The sequence below is a fragment of the Tinamus guttatus genome, unplaced genomic scaffold, assembly GCF_059628265.1.
Source record: "Tinamus guttatus ecotype Peru unplaced genomic scaffold, ASM5962826v1 Tinamus_guttatus_pri_ptg000150l, whole genome shotgun sequence".
Taxonomy (NCBI): Eukaryota; Metazoa; Chordata; class Aves; order Tinamiformes; family Tinamidae; genus Tinamus; species Tinamus guttatus.
Window position 1 is genome coordinate 11,487,846 of NW_028288684.1, and position 22,737 is coordinate 11,510,582.

Genomic DNA, 22,737 nt, shown 5'->3' on the forward strand with positions numbered 1-22,737 from the left:
CACAGAGAAGAGCCTGGCCCTATGCACCCTACATTCACCCCTCAGATACTTGAACACGTTGATCAAATCTCCTCTCAGCCTTCTTTTCTCAAGACTAAACAGGCCCAGCTTGCTTAGTCTTTCCTCATAGGATAGATGCTCCAGTCTCTTAATCATCTTCGTGGCTCTATGCTGGACCCTCTCTAGAAGCTCCATGTCCCTCTTGTCCAGGAGAGCCCAGAACTGCACCCAGTACTCCAGGTGCGGCCTCACCAGAGCTGAGCAGAGGGGCAGGATCCCCTCCCTCAACCTCCTGGCAACACTCCTCCTGATGCAGCCAGGATCCCATTGGCCTTCTTGGCCACAGGGGCACATTGCTGCCTCATGGTTAACTTGTTGTCAACCAGGACTCCCAAATCCCTCCCCACAGAGCTGCTTTCCAGCAGGTCAACCCCTAATCTGTCCTGGTGCCTGGGGTTATTCCTCCCCAGGTGCAGGACCCTGCACTTGTTGAACCTCATAAGGTTTCTCTCTGCCCAACTCTCCATCCTGTCTAGGTCTCTCTGAATGGCAGCACAGCCCTCAGGAGTGTCGGCCACTCCTCCCAGTTTGGTGTCATCTGCAAACTTGCTGAGGGTGCACTCTGTGCCCTTGTCCAAGTCATTGATGAACAAGTTGAACAGCATTGGGACCAGTACTGGCCCCTGTGGAACACCACTAGCCACAGGCCTCGAACCAGACTCGGCCCCATTTATCACCACTGGAATCTGCCATCCAGCCAGTCCTCAATCCACAGTCCACTCATCCAGTCCACATCTTCCCGAGCTTTCCTGTGAGGATGTTATAGGAGACTGTGTTGAAAGGTCTGCTGAAGTCAAGGTAGACAACATCCACGGCTCTCCCATCGTCCATCCACCTGGTCACCTCATTGTAGAAGACTACCAGGTTCATCAAACATGTCTTTCCCCTGGTGAATCCATGCTGACTACTCCTGATCACCTTCTTTTCCTTGACATGCCTAGAGATGCTCTCTAGGATGAGCTGCTCCATCACCTTTCCAGGGATGGAGGTGAGGCTGACCGGCCTGGAGTTTCCTGGCTCTTCCCTCTTGCCCTTTTTGAAGACTGGAGTGACGTTGGTTTCTTCCAGTCCTCCAGTAACTCCCCTGCTGTCCATAAGCTCTCAAAGATGAGGGAGAGCGGCTGAGCAATGACCCCTGCCAGTTCCCTCAGCACTCTTGGGTGCATCTCATCTGGGCCCATAGATTTATGGGTGTCCAGTTTGCCTAAATAATCCCTAACCCAATCCTTCTCGACCACTGGAAACTCTTCCTCTCTCCTGGTTCTCTCTCTTGTCTCCAGGCTCTGTAGTTCGTGAGGGCTTGCCTTAGCAGTAAAGACAGAAGCAAGGAAGGCATTTAGTAACTCTGCCTTCTCTGCACCCTCTGCCATCAAGGCACCCTCCCCATTCAGCAGCAGAGCAACCTTTTCCCTAGCCTTCTTCTTGCTGCTGATGTGTCTGTAGAAGCCCTTCCTGTTGTCCCTGACATCTCTTGCTAACTCTCATTCCAAACGGGACTTGGCCTTCCTTGTTGCATCCCTGCACTCTCTGACAATGTTCCTATATTTTTCCCATGTGGCCTGGCCCTTCTTCCACATTATATACATGTTCTTTCTCTCATTAAGTTTACCCAACAGCTCCTTGCCCATCCACACAGGTCTTCTGCCCATCTTGCTCAACTTCTTTCTTACAGAAATGCACCAATCCTGAGCTTGGAGAAAGTGGTGCTTGAAATAGCAGCCAACTCTCCTGGACCCCCTTTCCTTCTAGGATCCTTGTCCAGGGGATTCTCCAAGGGGCTCCCTGAAGAGGTCAAAGTTAGCTTGTGAAGTCCAGGGTTGCAATCCTACTTCTTGTCCAGCTTCCTCCTCACAGGAATGTGACTTCCATTATCCCGTGGTCACTGCAGCCAAGACTGCCCCCAGCCTTCACATTTCCCAAATGGGTTCCATATTGTATTTTCTTGCAGTCCATTTTTATTTTTATTTTGAGCTTTAGATATTTAAGTTATTCTGTTAACATCAAATACAAATTGCATCAGGTGAAACGTTTAGGAAAAACGGAATGTTGTCTTGCTGCACTATAACTACACTATGCTATAGCTATAGCAGTGAAAACCTTATCGACGTTATTTCTATTTTGTCTTTGGATCAGTACTTATTCAATAGCCCAATCGTTCAACTCCATCCTCCAGCTTTCTCATGAGGTTCAGTACTACTGCACTGAAAAGCAGTGAAGACTTTGCATTCCCTGAGGAATTGAGAAGAATGTATTTTCTTTTTTTAAGTTGGATTTTTTTCTCTTTTATATATGTTTTACTGTGTTTTATGCCAGAGGAACAATGTTCCTCATGTGAGCGTCTGCTTTGCTTTGGTGTTTCCCCATCCTTGCAAGCTGTTTACTGCTTCATGTGCTCCCTCGTCATGAGCATTTTATCTTAAATAATCTGGTATCATGACAAGGTGTTTAAATCTACAAGTATGCATTATTAGCTGTTCGTGTTTCTTCCAAATTCTTGCTGTATATGGGCACTTTTTCCATAGGTACAAAGAAAGGGTAAAGATTTTGTAAGATCAAAGCACCCACTATTTTTATTTTTGAAAGCAATTCCTGGGAGATGCACCATGGGCTAGCTGGAAATTTGATCTTTATTGACTCTGCCACCTAAGAGAATAAAGAAAATGGGTAAAAACGAAAATAGTAATTGGAAATAGCTCCTGTGGAGCAAAGCTGTCATGAGGCAGATTGATTTAGCAGTGGCAGAGTTGCTTTATTGATTGCAAGTCCTTAGTAAATTAAAAAGAGTACAAAATGCGTTAATCTTCTCTGTGTGTGTGTGTAGGTGTGTATGTGATAGTGACAACTTAAAAAGTTCTGCCAGGATAAAGACGCACATAGAAATGCGGGAATGGCATCTACTGCAGTCGGTAATAGGCTTTTCAAGGATAAAAACAGAGTTCTTCAAAACCCTTCTGATTAAATGCTCTTTACTGTACCATAGAAAAAGAATAGCAGAAGTACTGATGCTTAGTTTTTTAGGGCTTCAGGTGCATTTATTCTAGATGAATGAAGTATATGTGTAGCAGTTGTAGTAATTTTACTTGGATGTTCACATTGAGTTTGTTCGAATTGATTGCTTGTCTGAATTGCAGTTTTAAATTTGTCCTTAATAGAACAATGACAAAAAATATATTTTAGCTGAGGATTTCTGACTGCTGCATAAACAAAAGTCAATTCTGGATTTGGACTTCTAATTCTTCTCTTTACTGCTGATCACTTAGTACAATTGCTCATTTGCAAGTGAATTAATCCTTTATTTATATTTTTCCCCGAACTGTCACAGCAGCACAGTGTGAGATGGTGGCAGTGCAGCAGCTTTTCCTCCACAGAAAAGGAGGGCGTTGGGATGGAGCTGGGATGCTCGGTTGGTGAGGACTAGGCTGGCCAGGTGTTGTATGCACTAGGTAATCTGGTTTTCAGTTGCACCACCAGAAATTGGTTGGATTAAGGGATTTAGATAGTTTCTTATTTTCACATTATTCTGCCAGTCCTTCTGCAGAACCTAGGCCCTATCTTACCCCCTCACACGTTTCCCTAACAGCAGTGATCCAGAAAGGCAAGATAGAGGTGTCATCTAATCCTTTGAATCTAGCCACCGCACACTCCAGTTCTTTTCTTGTGTTTTTCCTTCCCTTCCTTGCTGTTCTTGATTAGTCACCCTCTGACGTTCGTTCGCCGCCTCGCCAGAGAGCTCCTTCTGGAGGCCTGCGCTAAACTGCGCTGTGTGGGACAGCCTCCCCGGCGGATCTGTGGAGACACTGAGGAGGTTTCTCCCTTCTCCTGTCGTGCCTCTCTGAGGAGATCCAGAGGAAAATGTCAAGTGCGAAGGAGAGGGGATATATTAGCTGTATTTTATCTACTTGCGTGGCTACTGAAAGGTTTCATAATCATTAATCAGAACCGCTAGGTGGGCTGTGTAACCACGTGAACAGATTCCTGGCCTCACCATGTATCTCTTCCCTTTTCAGCCCCATTGTTTGCTACACTCATCATTCCTTGCCTTAAATTTAGATAGTTCCGCAGGGAGGGAGCTGCGTCACTCTGTGGGTGGTACTACAGTATAAATAAACATTTTTTTCTTAAATATGTAAATGTCATTGTGGTTTGCTCCGCCGTGCATAATGTTAAACAGCTAATGTTGTAAGTGGCAGTTTGTAGTGTTTAAAATAGTCTTGCTTATGTAGTCTGTCTTGTGCTTTTTTGGCTGAATAACTGACCGTTGCACTGTTGTTTTTTCTTGTTAAACACATCTGCACACAGAAGCAGAACTGCTTGGTTTGTTTTGATCTGGCACACTGTAATAACTCTGCTTTTAAATTATATGCCTACTAGGTTATAGATCAGATGGCAGCACTGTTCATTTTGCAGCGTCACTGGAGTCACTGACTTAAATGGTTTTTGATCACTTTTCTTTCATGCTATATCTTCCAAAATTTACCTGGCATGCTTAAATGACCTGCTGCTTATTTTCCATAGCAAGACTTTCTCACATTCCTAGCCCAGACAGAAGCAAAACGTAGCACTGCCATCTGGGCTGTGAAATTGGAATAAAGCTGAGCGTGTTACGTCAGTGTTGCCACGGCTAGAAGCCAGGTGGCAAAAAATAAAACGATGGTCTGGTAGTTGGCATGTTAGCCTGGATCTTGGGAGACCGCCTGTACCTGTGCTGCAAAGCTTTGTAGGAATATGGGCAGGTTGGAGAGGATTTATCTTGCTGTCTTACTGCCTGTCTAGATGTTCTGCATCTACTCTGAATTAATTGTCTCAGCTTGATCTGCTGTGAACAGATAGGTGTTTTCAGAGGCCGTAGGGTCATCCCGCATCGCTTGGCTGTGAACTTCAGATTGGGAGAATTGCTATGTATAATATACCTACCTGATTCTGCATAGACCTCACAGAAAGAGCCTAGACGACTGCCTTGAACTTAAATCTGAATGCCTGGCTTGCAGCAAATGGTCCTTATCTTCATGTTTTATGTGGAGGGGTAATTGCCCTTTCCTACCTCGTAGGAATGTTACATGGACAAACACAAAGATTCAGCCAAAGGAAGCTATAATTGGGGAAGTACAGCATAAAACCCAATATTTATTTTAAAAATACTTGGTAAAATTATATATAATTATCATATAAGTAAAATCACAAATATGTACATGTCTGTATATATGTGATTGCCGCAGATTTTTGAACACAATGCTGTAAGTTAGAGATTTTAAGGGTACAGGATAGAGCCGTGGAGGCAATTTTCTGATTAATACATTGCACAGACAACCCCAGAACCTTAGAATGGGTGGCATATGCATGGGGAAGTTAAATTCATTTGTTTTTATGTTTTGTTGGGTGTTCTTTTTTCTCCTCAGATTGTGATGGATTTCAAGCATCCTGATGGTCATACAGTGGCAGTTATGCTGCCCCGACGCAGTTTGCTGGTAATGTCTGGAGAATCCAGATACCTGTGGACACATGGGTACGTGTAAAAGTCCCTGCATTGCTCATAGTAGGAGCATAATATATGTAGTTTGTTTGTTTTTGTTATTCTGGATTTAAAATGGCTCTGAAAGGAAAGAAATAGAGTTTTATAATTAACCATGTAAATTCTCTCATATGCTCAGATGCTGCTCAGGTTAAACTGAAAAATTGCTCGTTTGGGGAAACTAATCACCAGTCCCTGAACTGCAATTTCTTGTTAATGTCACAAATTAAGTTTCACCTGGAAGTTACTGTAATGTTTGTGTTTGGTGTGAAAGATCTCAGTGACTGTAACCTGACAAAGAGTTGAAAGCAGTGGAATTAGCTTCACCGTTTCTCTTCCCTTTCTTCAGTACACAGCTTTTCAGAGGGTACCGTGTATGCCTAAGTCTTTGGGGGAGGATTGGTTTAAGAGATTGAGCTCCTCTGCATGGAAGATACAGGTGGGCACAGAGGACAGTGGGCACAAAGCCCAGAACTTTGTTCAGTTGCCTTAAAGCAACTTTGCCTACTGATAAGGTTGCATTATACTAAACAGACCTGGGATCCAGGAAAAGAGGTTCTTGAAGTGTGTCTTGAGGCTTTGCTCATTATGGAGATGAAATACATGGTTTTTAAGTCATGCACCATGGGGAAATACTTACAATAGGAGCAGTGAAGTTGGCAAAAAGGATAAAAGCTTGGTGAGCTCCGAGAGTGACAGCAGGGCACTTCAGCAGAATATGTGAACCCTCATACTAGGCAGAAAGGCCCAGGGGGGATGTTTCTTCTTTGTTTGACCCTAACAGTCACTGCTTACAGCAGTGGAGAGAATAATTATATTCTGTGTAGATTAAACACCAAATCCTTTTATCAGCAGAAGACTTTGCGCCTTTTAATTTTACTGATTGATTTGTATTATGAAGAAGGGTGAATAAGGACTCCCCAGTGACCTTTACATTGTCTGCTTTTATAGACCATGTATACCACCTGTATATTCTCTCATTAAATAGTTATAAAAAGCAGCTGTTGCTTCTGATATGCCTCATTACAAGAATCCCAGGGCAACGAAGCCCTTTGTTTATTGGTGTACAAGATCAAGCATGGATACGTGCGTTTTAAGCTTCCTACTGTAAGCTGCTGTGCTGTGAAATACTGTCAGTTGCCTTTTGGAAGCGTTATCTGCGACTCCGATTGCCCGGATCAGTTGGCGTTTCAGTGACTTGGCTGCCCCTCAGGGTTGTCGCTGTTAGGGCACAGCCCGCCTTGGTGACTCCTGGTCCTGGGCCTCGCAGCCAGGCCCTGTCCCACCACACTGTGTGCCAGGCACACGCGTTGGGAATGAGGTCGGGTCTGGAGGGAGGAGTCAGGATCAGACACAACCCCATGATGGATGGGCAGCATTGGGGCTGGGGCTGAGCTGGGTAGTTGGCTCACGGGACAGGCCCAAGTCCACAGGCCGTGACCAGGCACACGGGCCTGGGCCTGTGGCTCGTGTGAAGCCTGGGAAGGCTCAGCTGAGAAATGGCTCCAGGGAAGGAAGGGTGGTCCTCACAGAGGCTCCTGGCTTTCTTCATGGCAGCCTCTCCATGGCCACCAGCTGCGCCCTGCCCCAGCTGGCCCCGAGCCCTGGCAGCTCCAGGGCACCTGCAGTGGTTGCCACCAGGCAGTCTGGCTGGGAGAGCTGCACGTGTGTAGTGCCCACTAGGAACTGGAATTAAATCAGTACTTAATCCCACTTATACCTTCAGAAGGTGATTATCTTTTGAGGACCAAAGATACAGACTGAATTCAAAATGAAGATCCCAAATCTGTCTATGCATGGACTGTTATTTCTTTCCCCAGTGCTTGTCTATCTTTCCTATAGATTTGTGAATGATAAATATTTTGTAAAACAGTAGTGGGGCCAGGTATTTAGTTGGGGTAAATAGATACTAGCATCTCCTTATTTCAGAAGGAGTAATATCCACTTTTTATGTCTTCCTTCTGGTTTTGTCCCAGTTATCTTTTTTTTATCTTGCTTTTTTTTTTACTTCTTTCTCTGTAATATTTGATGCTTCTGATCCTAGGTGTTTCTCAAGATCACACCTTCACCTTGTGAAGACTTTATTGCCAAGTGGACACTTTCTGCAAATAACATTTGAAAGGAAGGACAACAAAGAGAGCAGGATAACAGAATAGGCTTACAGAGCTCGCTAGTGAAGCATGGCGTTGCAATCAACAAGATTAATCACCCGGCAAGCAAGTGTAGTCAATTCATTTGCATACATAAAGTCAGGGTGTATTTAAGATCATTCGGAAGGCCTTTTATCTCCTCCTCACAAATCAAAGCGGAGAGAGCAAAGAGGGTTTTTTTGGGAATTTTTTTGGAAATGTTTTCAATTACAGGTTTGGATGTCAAGGGAATTAGAGACTTTAACTCTACAAGATCCAGAGAAAAATGATTTTTGTTCTTTTTGAAAACATGTTTTTGAAAGAGAGATATAGTTAAGAAATAAGTTGCACTATTTCATCAGGAGAATAAAAGAAATGCAGCAGGATGTGTCCTCCTCTTGTCTCACTGGTAAAAGTAGCTTCTTTTCCTGTTACATTTTCGTTTTGGTTGAATAACCCGGCAAACCACTATTTCTGACCCTGCAACAGTAAATCAACTATGTGACAAGTAAGATGATGTGCAATATTTTATTTTTAAACACTAGGCTTGCTTTTATCTAGAGGCTTTTTCATAGCACCAGCCAAAGGAAATAATACAGGTTGAAATTCTAGAACCTTGAAAAAGAAATCTTTCTGAAGATATTAGTTCTTGCATGCATAGTGTGTAGCTGCAGGAACAAAACGAGAATTTGATGTAAACATAAAATCCAACGGAAAATGTGCAAAATCTCAGTACTTGGAAATTCTGGTGTGGAGGAAATCTCACCTTATTTTATAATAGCTCCATTGACTGCCATGTCCTATGGCAGTCTTTTATTAAAATCCATCCTTCCTGTGGCTGCCTTTGGGAGATTTCCATGTTCAGAAAGGCTCCATGTCTCTGATAGGAAAAATTTAAGATATGAACCTGTTGCTTCCTGATTTCCAGGCAGGTGCACTCTTTGTCCCTGTGCCAGGATTAAAGATCAGCTTCACTGTGGCCGTAGGGAAGATGGCAGACACAGCAGCCTTCTCAGCAAGCAGCTTGTGCCTTCTGGTTGAGTACAGGGAGTGATCAGCAGTTTCACAAGACCCTCCAGAAAGTTCCAGTAGAAATTTGAAGTGAAAATGAATGCTGTGCTTTGCTAAAAGATATAAGGCATCTTTCTTGCCCTATTGGGTCGACCTGCTGGGGTTAAACTCGGCTAACCAGTAGGAAAGTCAGTTTTAGACTGTGAGTTTGCCCTGCTTCGAAGCGAGTGCTTGAAGACAGATTCCGAAGGGGCTTCGCTGAGGCCAGTTCTTTAGAGATGAACTCTTTGTCTTGAGGCAACTTCTGAATTGAACTCCTTCATGAGTAGGTTAGGAAATATCTTAGTGACAGTAATAGCATGGAAGTGCTAAGCTAAAGAGTTTCAGTTTTCTTCCAAGAGTATCTGCTTTATTCCACGTGCAAATGATGCCAAACTGCATATGAGTGCAGCTGTATTTCTTCTGTTTTGCATAGTTTCCCATTCTACTTTCTCATTTTCCTTTTGTCATTTTTGAGAGAGATATATCTTCAGCAGAGCTATCAAAATTCAAATTTTTAGTACCTTTTCACAATACAAATCTCTTCACAAAATTATTTGAAACTTCTGTTACCCCAGAAAAGTTCTAAGTCACTTTAATTTTTTGAATGTTATCCCTGCAGAAGTATATTTGTTGTCCATTAAAATCTGGGTCAAATCCAGAAGTAATTTCAGAGGCTTTTCTCTGTTTGCTTGATTGATAGATTACGATCAATAAAGATGATCTACAGTATAGTTACTCCCTTCAGACATTTTGGCATATCACCAATGGGCTGCATCTTCAGCAGTGAAAAAGTGAAAAGGCAATGCTGCTACAAATTAGAATTCATTGGAGAGATTCTTTTTTAACCAAAACAAAATAACAAAAAAGTCAATCTGCTACAAATCAACTTTTTTTTTCTGATGCAAATAAAATTATTCTGTTTTATGTTACTGTGCATTAGGATAACACCCCGAAAATATGATGTCATTCAAGCATCTGAACTTGGCCAGAAGGTTGGAACAATCACTGCTGATGTTGGAGATTTAACATTACATCGAAGGGAAACAAGGACATCATTTACATTCAGGAAAGTGAGGAGAAGCCATTGCAATTGCAGTGAGTGTCGTGACGTGATCTTGGAGTCAAAAGGGTTATTTATTACCACCAATATGTAAGCATTGTTTTGAACTCAGTGTAAAAATATTTATATAGTATAAAATATTTATATAAAATAATGTATTTTTAAAACAACTGCTTACCCCCAAAACCGAAACCTTCAATACAGCCAAAGACTAAAACTTTCTTGGTATTGTTTGTTTTTAAATGAAATTGCAATATGTGAGAGGTGATGAGTGCTTGAAAAGAGCATAGTTGTTTTCAAGCACAACTTTGTGTGACAAGACTGTGATTAAGTTTTAGGGCTGAATGGTTTTGGGAAATCATCTGTAGGACTTGAAAAATAGGAAGTGGGCTTGAGAACTGCCAAGCAGAATGCCATGTGAAAATAACCATGTGAAAGTATTGCAGAATGCTGTGTTATTATTTCCTCCCATAGAGAGAGGGTATCTAAGCCTAATACAAAGGCTGATAATCTAGGTCTTGGCTACCTTTCTTTGATGTTTCTTTCTTTTGTGAAACCTTGTACAAATCAGTGTATCCCTTTGGGCAGTCCAAAAGGCCTTTCCTGAATGGGCTCAGTTTCACCATACCCTGTGGCTTGAATTGGTTGCATCCATGAGGTTGGGTTTCTCTGCCCAGGAAGGCATTTGGCTTGCTAGAGATGTAAACAAGTTATCTGAAATCTTGAGTTATATGGGTGCTTCAAGTACCAGAATAACGTAGCAAACAGAAGTATTCACTGTTCCTCAGGTTACCAACAGTTCTGAATATAGTTTATTTGAAGGCGACTGTAACTTTGTGAAAATCAGAACTTTCGAAAATGAGAATTACTCTGATCTGCAGCAAGAGAGGCATCCAAGTACCTTAGGGTAGTACAGATGATAACAGATAGGTGGCTGAAAAATTTGGTGGAAATGAAATCCATTTAGTTGCACAGAACCCAATTTCATTGGAATTTTCTGAGGCCATGTTGCAGTGATGTCATGATCTTTCATGTTAGTGCCAGTGCCACGGTTTTGAAAGCACAAGCCTTGTTAATGTTGGACAGCAGGTTGAAAGGTCACTTTGCAAATGGTTTCTAATAAGCATTACTTGCTTATTAGCTTGCATTAAAGTCATCAGGCACCTCTGCAGTTTGACTTACATTTCTATTTTTGAAAGGTAAAGACAAAATGAAGTGTCTGTGGTATTTTAAGATTATACTTTTTTTTTCTTAATAAGCTTAATCGACAAGGACCGACTGTTAATTCTTTTCTTGTTTGCATATCTGTTGCTACTTGTAGTTTACCCATCTGTCTGTGACAGCCAGAAAGGACAGCAAAGACAGGGACAACCTTCAATTCCCCTCAGTGAGATGGAGGCCTTAAAGCTGGAGCAAGAACATGTACACAAGGTGTACGAAGAGATTGCAACGCACTTCAGCAGTACCAGGCATAGCCCATGGCCCCAAATTGTGGAGTTTCTCAGGTCATTACCAAAGGGGGCAATAGTGGCTGATATTGGTTGTGGTAATGGGAAATATCTAGGGATCAACAAGGATTTATACATGGTAAGTAGCTCTGTCATTTGTTTTCTCTTTTTATTATTGTTAATTTTTATTCTGTCATGCAGTTGTATTTTTGAGCTTTAGTTGAGGGAGGAGTGCAAGAAAAAGAAAACTCTTCCCTTACCCAAGATCGATTACCAATTGCATTAGGTTCACATCCATTCACTATGTTTGTTACCCTTTTCTTTTTCAAAGCCACTTTTGCTTTGCAAGTCAAAATAATGTTAATAAAAAATTGCAATGGATTTAGTAGATGGAAAGATGTGGTGAATGTTTTGGGTATTTTTTGTGAAGAAGCTCACTGAAAGGGAAAGTGGTTGGGCAGTTTGGTGAGTCCTTGCAGCAGATATTTAATGTAGTGGGGGGTGGGGGATACAGCGCACCCGTCCCTGAAATCTCCAGAGTCAGTAGCTCTTTCACATACCTCTCTGGCTCATCTGAATGATGTCACTTTTGGCTGTCCCATCTCTAACTGTCTCTGCACAGGCCCAATAAATAAGTCTGTGTAAGATTCAAAGAAGAGTGTTAGCTTCAGCACAGATATCTGGCCTTACCATTCCTCTTTCCTCTTCCTTATTCTTCTTCACAGTCCTGACGTAAATCTTGCTAACATTTTCATCTTCATCCCTGTCTTGCTGTCTGTACTCAGCCCAGTTTTACTCTTCTCCATTCCCACTTCGGAGCCATGAGACACATACAGATAAAAATCATGAGATTATATTTTTATTGCCAATATTTCAAAGGCTTTTTAGTGAGGGGCAAACTTTCTGTTGTTCTTCTAAAGAAAAAAAAATCTTGAGGTATGCATTATGTTACCTGCTATTCCCTGTTCAGAATTGTCTGATTCTTTTACGTGTTTGGACTATGAAACACTTGGAAATCTATCAAGCTTGAAAACTTCCATGTAAGACAAAACATTCATTATTAATCACAAAAGGTAGACTTGTTTGTCTGTCTCAGAAGTTTCTGTCCTGCTATTTATATTCAGCTATAAAACATAAGTTATCTACCACCCTGTCTGTATTTGTAAGGCATTCATTTTCATTACTGCTCTTACATGCTAGATAAAAAAAAAAGAAAAACTAATTTATAAGTTGGCATCCTTATGCCTTACTGCTGTAGCCTGAAAATAGTTGTTAATACTAAATACATTTCAGTCTTTCACCCTCAACTGATCAGTTTGCTGTAAGAAAAATCAGTAAACTTAACCAGAGGAGCATTTTTTTTCCAGGGAATCATGTAAGTCAACAGGTCCTAGAAGGGATTTGGCAATCTATGCTTATACAGTTAGGTGGTAGGCTCCTAAGCAGAATGTCTGCAAGATGCTGTATTCGGAACCGCCCAGAACCGTTTTCTGTTTTCTGGAGCCCCCATTTAACCAGATATGAGAAAGAGAGATCCTGTATCTACTGGCGGTCAAATGAAAACCTCTGTGCTTACTGTCTTGGGCGTCCCTACCAGGGGACCTGACAGTCTGGGAGCAGGTTAAACGGCGCAGCAATCTGCTTCCTACGAAGGAAACAAAATGCATGTGACTCATTTCGTTCCATTTACCCCATGAAACTAAGCTGACGGTCACATAATACTGGTGAAGCCAGTCATTGAGCAGCAGTCATAAGGATAAAACTCTTCTAAGAGACACAAGCACTTTGTTCATAAGTAAACCAAGTCCCTATTCTTTGAGCAGAAGGAAAGTGTCAGCTCACAGCACTTGGCAAGACATTTTTCAGTTAGTCAGCTTACTAGAGAATATGTCCTGGTGTTTTTTGTGCATTTTTCTCTGAAGCAACTGGTAATGACTATTACTTAAAGCAAGATACCTTTTTAAACAATTTGCAGTTTCTGTAAGTGTGAAAGTGACTGATGCTCTTTGTTCTTTTGTGGATATGGATTTGTGGATAATCAGTATGTAGTCATTCCTTAATGGAATTTTACCTTTGTCTCTTTGCCTTAGTTCTCTGTAAAAAGCACTGCAGAACATCTACTAGTGATGTATCATCACTAGTAGCCAGCTTCTTTGTTTTGGGGTGCTGTGGTGTGTTGCATGAGCCAACAAGCTCAACACTTCTCTGCATCGGGCAGAAAGCAGCAGTCTTTTTGTCTTTTCCTGTTACTCTGGGACTCTTATTTGAGCTCAGTGGTAGGGTCTGATGGCAGTCATGTTTCTCATATTGTATTAATTCCATTCACTGCGGGTCGGACGTGAATTTGAAGGGAGGTCAAAGAATATGCTCCATGCGTAAGATGCATTGTTGAGACCATCGGTTTTGTCCCTGATTTACTTCTCTTGAAAAACTCCAGGCTGAATCTTTGTCTGTTGCTGCCATCTTTGCTTCCAAACAACTGTTGTGACTCTCTTCATGACTGTGCACAAAGTGCACTGCAGCTCAGGGCCTGGGTCCTGTTGGGGAGGACACAATACAGTGGTGCTGGGAAGGCAGGGCTTACTTAGGGCTTGGGTAGAGCAGTGTCAGTATTACTGTGAAGCTTGGAGTAGCTTTCATCAAAGATGTTGGAGATGAGGCAAAATGACCTGAGGCAAGCAGTTTCTGAAGGCAAGTATGTACTCCTATGGGTTACTGTACATTGTTAGATAGGATGCTTTAAGTAGAAGCTCTTGTGATAGATGAAAGCTAAGAAAGCTCTTGTGAAGTTTTAATCTATCTGAAAATGTCCCTGCAGTGGCCTATGCTGTTGTATTGGCTTTAGCTTCTTTTACTGATTACACAGAGCTTTATCTGCTTGGCTGTCGCTGTGTGACAGTGAAAAGAGCATGAGTTCAGGAACACTCAACAGCAGTGTCAGTGCTGCAATGGCTGCGTTGTTCTCACAAAATAAAGAACAGCAATTTCAGAAATTCTGGTTAAGCATGATTTGAGCAAGAGGTGGCGTCCAAGTCTGATGTAGTTCGGTCAAGGTCTGGAGAAAGATGGAATCTAATAATGCCTGAGATCACTTTTTTCCTCCCTCTCCAAGCTTTTAACATATTTTTTTTAAATGAATGAATGCCAAAGAGCCAGAGAAATTATTTTAGTTGTTTGCACAATTCTTTCCCCCCATCCCTCAACCTTAATTTAGGAGAATTATTTTGACAGTTTTTATTTATGTGTTTTCAAACCTAGTGCTCATATATATTACCTGTGCTTTTATTTTTACAAAAATGGGACATTTCAACCTGACCTGGCCCCCTCTCCCCCTGCCTCCAGCAGCACAGGGCTTCATTCCAGAACCTGTCACCATCACTGCATTATGTCTTATGAATTTTATGAGCTTTAGTTCTGCCTCCCAGTTTTCCGTGTTCAAATAGGTGTGGTGAGATCTGTGAATCTCCATTGGAAGGTACAGTACAGAAATGTATTTTATATTTGGCTTGTCATCTGAAGAGGTCAATGCATTTTATGAACCTCAGCTAATGAGTGATGTTGCTCGTATTGGACATTACCTTGTAAGGTGTTCTGCTGCAAAGATGTACATAACTTCCTCAGGTCTGCATTGCTGTCTTAAATTGGGATAGGGAGAGCTGTGTAAATGTTTATTTTTCTCAGGAGATAGGGAAGAGTGGGGAAGTTGAAGATTTGCCACTGGTTGCATCGTGGTGGGTGCGTTTTTGTTGCTCCAGGCCCATGTTGCCTGAGAACAGATGCATTTTCAAGGGGCTTAGCAGTGATTAACAGCAGGTTGGACAGGCAAAGGTGTATCTGGAGCCATTTCACTGCACATTTAGTGTTTGAAAGGGAGACAAGGGGACCTTTTTTGCCCCTTTTCTCTCATTGAACAGAAGTTGTTGAAATGGGGTGAGATTTTGGGCTGAAGAGAAAGTGGGAGGAGCTGGGCACCAAGAACACAAAAGCAGCAAAAGCACTGAATTATTCGACTAGATTCGAGTGCTTTGTCATTGGGAAATGGACTTCCCATTTTAGACACAGCACTTGTTTCCACAGGCGCCCTGACCATACGCAATGGAAAAACAAAACAGTACGTGAGAGAAATGTGAAAAGCCTGGCTCCCACCCCCAGGAGCAGGGATGTTTTTCTTGCTTGCTGTGACTGCTCTGGTCTCTTTTTCTACATGCGGGTCTTTACTGGAATGTAATTTGGTTCCTTGAGCCTCTCATGCTGTTAGTTATAGCTGAGGTATTTCTCTGGGGAAACAAATAATTTCATTTGGTGGTTGCATTTCGGAATTAGATGTAGTTTTCTTCATCAGTTTCTAATGAGATAAATCAATAAGGTTTCTAGAGACTTAAATGAACTAATTCTACCAGGTAGAGTTAGTTATAATGAGATAGCGTACAAAATATATAATGGTGGGCAACATCGACCTGTCTTTATCTTTATTTAAGGTTGCAGGAGGTTTTATCTTTTGCAGAGCTGCAGTAACATTAAAAAGCTGTTTATTTAGTGTGTTTTGACCCCGAATGATCTGTTCTACACCACTGCACTAGACAAATTTTATAAAAGTTCTTTTGGCCACTGCTGAAGAGCAGCCACTCCTGGCTGAAGCAGTGGAGGGGTCGAGGTTACAGGGAAGCCAGAGGATCAGGATGGGATTCTGCCTGTGTTATCCTATTCCCAGGGATCCAGTACGGAGCTGATGGAAACTCAGGCAAGTCACAGATTTAATGTTTCTCTGTCCCCTCCCTTTTCCCCATCTTAATCTTTGTTGTTGTTGTTATTATTCTCATCTGTCTACAGGTTTGTGTTTCCTAATGAGTCCAAAATAGAAAATTTTATAGATCTGAGTGATCACATACCTTTGTGTGTGCAGAGTTTCAGGCCTCCAGACAAACGTGGCTTACACCAAGACAGGTTTTCTGGTCAAAAACAAGAGCTGGATGCAGTCAGTTTGTATCTGGGCACAACTAACTGATGCCAAAAATCCTTATAAAAAGTTTAGGGGATTCTGAGTCCAATAGGTGTCAGGGTCCGCTCTGGAGGATCTCTGGAACCTGTTCCCATAAAGAAAAAAAAAAAAAAAAGGCAATGAGAAAAGGTATGAAGGTACCTGCCAAAAAAGCATGGGAGTGGCTACCTGCAGTAAACTCAGTGTAAATCCAGAGGAATTATTAAAAGGTGTAGGGACACTTGATGAAGCATGGTCTGGCTAGGAGTGGCTCCTGCTATTTGAGATATGAGACGGCTCAAGCAAGGTGCTGGATTTGGAGAACTGTGAGAATAGGTGTAAGAAATGATTGACAGAGATAATAGGATATAGGAAACATTAAAAATACCAAGGAATATACTGGATTCTCTTGTTTTTGAACAAGCTAATGGGAATTCCTTTAACTTTCCTCAATGTTCTAAGTAGGATGTCAGCGAGGACAATATCCTGCGCTGAGCATCAAACCTACAAAAAATGAACTGGCAAAAATTAAAGCATTCCAATTATGTTTCAAGATCATTTTTAATGTTTTGATTACTTAAAAAATTGAGAGAAAAATAAAACTATTCTAAACTAAAATAGGTATTCAAACTGTCTTCTGAAGATGAAACTTCATCATACCAAAGCTTCATCATAGAATCATAGAATGCTTAAGGTTGGAAGAGACCTCTAGAGGTCATCTAGTCCAACCGCCCTGCACACGCAGGGTCACCTAGAGCACGTGGCACAGGACTGCGTCCAAGCGGGTTTGGAAGATCTCCAGAGAAGGAGACTCCACAACCTCTCTGGGCAGCCTGTTCCACGGCTCTGTCACCCTCGCAGGAAAGAAAATTTTCCCTAAGTTCCTTTGGCACTTCTGATGCTTCAGTTTCTGGCCATTTCCTCTAGTCCTCTCGGTGACCAGCACCATCCTCCTCACTGCCTCCCTTGAGGTACTTATAGACACTGATCAGGTCCCCTCTCAGCCTTCTCTTCTCCAGGCTGAACAGGCCCAGCTCCCTCAGCCTCTCCTCATAGGGCAGATGTTCCAGGCCCCTGATCATCCTTGTGGCCCTGCGCTGGACTCTCTCCAGCAGCTCCACATCCCTCTTGTACTGTGGAGCCCAGAACTGGACACAATACTCCAGATGTGGCCTCACCAGGGCTGAGTAGAGGGGCAGGATCACCTCCCTCGACCTGCTGGAGACGCTCTTCTTAATGTACCCGAGGATCCCATTGGCCTTCTTGACCATGAAGGCACACCGCTGCCTCATGGTCAACTTGTTGTCCACCATGACACAACATGAAACAACATGATGGAATGAGGAAAAGTCAAATTTGAGTCTCTCTCTTGGTGTTAATGTTTTTTAATAAAACATCTCTCTCCTTTTGAGAAGTCCCACAAATATTCATAAAAATGATAGGCTTTCTTGCTGTAAGCGGGCATTGCACTGCTGAAGTTAGCTGCTCTATGCTTACAGTGTCCTAAAAGAATGAACCCAAAATGTATTGATCGTGAATTAATATTTTTGGTAAACTAAAAAATTCAGATGTAAGGTGGTTATAACTCTTTAAAAATTGGAGGCAATTCTAGTAAGGATGCTAAATCTGCTTAGCTACAGTACTGAGCAGATTTGTGGTGATGCTCCATGTTTAGCATTTACATGTAAACATGCAGCAGCTCTTCTAATTGTGCGGAAAATCTCGCTGTCAAGAACTGAATGTCCAAAAGGAGACAGAGAAGTCCTAAAACTTTATTCGAATAAAGGGAGAGTCCACCGGGCATATCCCTGTGGGGTCTCTCAAATTGCTGGGGGACGCAGCCCCCCTTTTATCCTAATTTCCCGACCGAGGGACGCCCTCTCCTTTTCCCCATTGGCCAAGGTACTCAGAAGTTACAGCCTTCCCGGCCTGCAACCCCGAACTCCTGCCTCCCGCCATCTGTTCTCACCTGAGCTCACCAACTCCTTTGTCCCCCTTGATGAAGAATGTGGGGGAATTCCCCTATTTCCCTCCTTTGTAAAGGCCCCATCTCCTTGCAGGTGGCTCTTTTTGTCCTTCTCGGCTCATGGCTCCACTCAGTCTCCCCTCCCTTTGTCCTGTTCTTCAGCCAAACTGTGGAGAAACCCCCTTATTGATGAATACAGAAACTTGAGCATTCCGCTCATAATATTTGCATTAAAAAGAGTTAGGCCTAGCATACCTCAGAGCAGCCGGCATTCAAATCACCCCATTTGAAGGTCTCTGTTTTCATTGCAAGATGGAATCTTTTCGCTTTGGATGTAGCTTTGCTTTAATAGCTGTGACATTACAAGGAAGCCTGACTTCATAATTATTTGGTGTAATTTAGATGCAGATGAGGCCCGCACATGCTGGCAGTCGTGCCTTGTTCACGCTCCCAGCCTGCTGAATTTCCTCAGCACACAGTGTAGCCCTTCTCAAGGGCATTTGAGTAGGGGAGGATGGAGCTCCTTTATCCAGCCTGTTTGTGCTATAGACATGTAGGGGCCAAAGGAATTCTTTCTGAGCAAGCCTCTATTGTGGAAGATGGGAGTATTCTTCTTCCTTCTCTTTCTGCGGTAGTGAATTTGGTCCTCTGATTTTTATTAAATTACTGAATGCTAATGTCTTAATTGCAAAAGTAGCTGAAGGCACAGGAAAATGAGCTGTGGAATCTCTAACTTGCAGGTTGTTAATTAAATCCAATGCATGATGAGACTAATTTAAAGACACTTGAGTTGCCTTCTGAGAAGTGGCAGAGATCTGTGTTTACTTATAAGTAAACATGAGTTCTCTTCTATTCGTAATGAATATTCACCAGTGCTTCAGTAAACTCAGAGGAGTGTGAAGAAATGGAAAGAAAGCAATACCACAGTGGATCTTTTCAAGTCTGCCTTGAGATATTTGGGCAGGACAGTATGTACACTTCTGTAGTGCTGTTTTTAGGGACTCAAAGTCAGGGACCCACTAGACTTTGGACCCAAAGACAGGGGCTTCACTAGAATGAAGCTCTCTTGGAAACTCCCAGGAATTGTAGTGGGAGCAGAATCATGGTTTTCTTCAAAGCCGTGTTTGTAGATTTGAAAGCTAAAAGAATTTGAACTGATAAAGTAAAAAATTATGATGCAATATGTATACATATATATGTGCGTATATATATAAAATCAGTTACTGCAAAAGAGGCTTTTAATTTTAGCAGTACTGTCATCTTTTCTGCGTTGTTTGTAGCTAGAGCAAGTTGTTTGCTGTTCTTCTTCCATCAGGGATGTTTTAGTATTCTTTCTGTGTCAGATAAAAGAATCACTGTCGACATTAATTACTGAGGAATCTGAATCTGTTCTTGCTATCTATTTTTTGCTAATTATAGAAAACAAAAGTAATTATTATATTCTCAGCCAAGTCCAATTTGAAATATAACTTGGCAGCAGGGCTTTGGTTTGAGAGTTTTGTTTAGCATTGATGACAGATATAGAAACATGGATGAGACCTTCCTTGTTCCACTTGTTCTTACCCAAGGATATTGATCAGTTTGGATTTACTGTTTTTATGCAAGCCTGTAAAAAATTTCTTCTTGATGCCTTTTTCTTACTGTCTTTGACTTGGATGCTCGGGAAGGTTCAAAAGGGTAAAAATAAGTATTTTATGAGAAATGATTCCTGTAGCTCATATCATTTAGACTTGGAAAATATAGTTGTGCTGGCTATGAAAGTTTAGCCTGTGTATTGTGGTTTTGAGCGTGAGGAGCTGTGGCTGAATTTGTCCTCATTTATGCTGAAGTGGGGTGGTTAGCGACAGATACCTCGGTGGTGCCACCAAAGTCACCAGACACATTGGCACTTGTAGATTCAGCTTTTGTGAGTTTTGTGTTTGGAAGCTTAACGTGGTGTCAGGTTATAAATAGCAATTGAAAGGAAGATAAAATACTGAAGTTAGGGAAGGTCATCTCCCGTTCTGCTCTTGTTCAAGTCTTAAGATCCCTAAAGAGCCCATTTCTTTGGGCAAAGTTAGTCTCAAAGCCCTTCGGCTTTATAATGTTTCAAATCCAAGTGTTACAGTGAGCTGTCTAATAGCCAATCTTCCATCTTTCAGTTTTAAATAATCTTTTTTTTTTCTCTCTTTTAATCCATATTCAGGAAACACACATTCCTCTTATTTAAGGCTATTGTCTCTCATTTTTATTTTAAATGGTGTTGCTTAAGTAGGAGATGGAGAAGACTCTGTTACTGTAAGGACCGAATGAAAATCCTTTTCCAGTCCTGTAATTAGCCACTTGTGAAAAGTTTAATGAAACACTTTCTGTAACAGATTGGCTGTGATCGCAGCAAAAACCTTGTGGATATTTGTGGAGAAAAAGGATTCCAGGCTTTTGTCTGTGATGCCCTGGCAGTGCCGATCCGGAGCGGCTCCTGTGACGCCTGCATCTCTGTTGCAGTCATCCATCACTTCTCGACAGCAGTAAGTGCCCCCTCTCTGTGCACCTCTGTACCCTACATTGCTGTGCAGCACCATATTGCTGACAGGTACAAATAGGATATGTATCAAAAAAACCTGCTGGTTTGTTTGGAAGTAGGAGAGAAGAAAAAAAAAAAAACGAGAGGAAAGAGGAGTTTGCAGTTGGTGGAGCCAATAGGGCAGAGTTAAGCTGCTGTGCTGCTGGTTAGACATTCTCTTCACATTCCCCCTTTGCTTATAAGGTGCCCTTGCTCCTCCTGGCACTTCGTGATTCACTTTGTCCTGCTGGCAGTTAATGACACTGGAGAAGGGGGCCTGGCTTTGGGATTCAGGAGCTGTTACTTTCTGGCTCAGACAGGGAACACATCATGATTTTTGGGGTCTCAATGCCTTCCTCCTTCATCTACAAAGAACAGCAGGGACACTGCCCATTTGCCTGCCCTGTCCCTAGGCTGTAGAAGCTTCTCCTCCCAGAAAATTGCAGTTGTAACAAGTGCTGCAACAGTGGAGCCACAGTCTGCAGGGCAGCCACATAGTGTTTCCGTTACCTGAAATAACAGCAAATGTTCCACACACTGTATGCAAAAGTAGGAAGCAGTCTGTACGGGAGGAAGCTGCCGTGTCTTTGTTGAGGGTGGTCAGAGGGCCTCTATTTAAGCCATGCATTTGACTCCTCTGGCTGTGGACTTAGAGTATATTTGTATCATTGGGTGTTGCAGGTTTGATGAGATTGCAGATGTTGATCAGCTTTTTTGAAGACTGTGTGACATTCCCAACTGGGCTGGCATGTCTTGAAATTCTGATCAACACCATTTTTGATTGGAAGGAGAACAGTGTCCAGGAAAATAGCTTGGCTCATGGGTTTAGAGATGGACTGCATTATAAATTATTTAATTATTTAATGGCCTCTTGTCCATTAACGGAACATGGCACTACATACTTATACAAGTCAGATAGAGAAGGGCACTCTCCAAAATGAATAATAGAAAAAATTCCTCTTATCCTTATTGCACATTGGGGGGATAGTAGGAAGGAATCACTGCTGTTTGCATTCACGTGTCTGTTTTTATGCTAGCTTCACACTTTTGCTTTTCCTTTGTAGGAGAGGAGACTAGCTACTATCCGTGAATTAGCCCGTCTTCTGAGACCTGGTGGAACAGCACTCATATATGTCTGGGCAATGGAACAAGAATACAGAAAACAGAAGTCTAAATACCTTAAGGAAAAGAATGACAGTAAAGGCAAGGAGGAGGAGACTAACCCTGGCGCCATGCGGGGACTGCCAAGCGATCGTGTGCCTGGTGGCAGCAGCCAGGGCTCGGCGAGCTCCGACCGGCTCCCTCGTGACGCGAAGGCCGAGGGCTGCGATGCAAAACCCGTGGCTGCCTCCGCGCTGCCCGTTCACACCAACCGAACCTCCTTCCACTCGCAAGACTTGCTGGTTCCCTGGCACCTGAAAAGTGACCCTAAAAAGAAGAGGGGAGATGCTGCTAAACTATCGTCTCCAGCAGGCTCTGAGGAATCCCAAGAACTCGGCCCTGTTTTCCACCGTTATTATCACGTGTTCTGTGAAGGAGAGCTGGAAGCAGCTTGCAGAGCCTTGGATTGTGTGAGAGTTCAAAAAAGTTACTATGATCAGGGAAACTGGTGTGTGGTTCTGGAAAAGCTGTAGGCTTGTACTTCCTCCATTGCCTGGTCTTTACAGGATGTAAAGGTATTCTTAATGCAGGCTGTAACTGCCACCTCTTTTATAATAGAGCAATAAACAGTGTTTATTGAATTTATTAACTGAGTTATTAGCAGTATCTGTCACTGTGTGTGTGTGCATGTGTGTGTGTGTGTTAATGAAAAAATGGCCAAAACCAGATAATAACTGAGGGTGTTTATTTTACTGTGGTGAGAAACAGGAAAAAGGAGTAAGTGTGTAAAAGGCTGGCCATGGAAATCAGCAAGATCAACAATCTGTCACTGGCCACCACTGAGAACAGTTTGGCCCCATAATTCTTTAGTTAATTCCTTTTAGCTAATTC

General features: G+C 42.4%; 1 protein-coding gene across 1 annotated transcript in view; it reads left to right on the forward strand.

Moving 5' to 3' along the window:
• ALKBH8 (alkB homolog 8, tRNA methyltransferase) overlaps positions 1-22,491 on the forward strand; it is a 44,690-nt gene extending 22,199 nt beyond the window's left edge. Inside the window, exons 7-11 of the mRNA XM_010224519.2 lie at positions 5,457-5,563; positions 9,692-9,846; positions 11,133-11,398; positions 20,561-20,710; positions 21,810-22,491. Coding sequence (XP_010222821.2) covers positions 5,457-5,563; positions 9,692-9,846; positions 11,133-11,398; positions 20,561-20,710; positions 21,810-22,379 — 1,248 coding nt within the window. The 3' untranslated portion in view covers positions 22,380-22,491. The remainder of the gene's footprint in view (positions 1-5,456; positions 5,564-9,691; positions 9,847-11,132; positions 11,399-20,560; positions 20,711-21,809) is intronic.
• Positions 22,492-22,737: the final 246 nt, after the last annotated feature.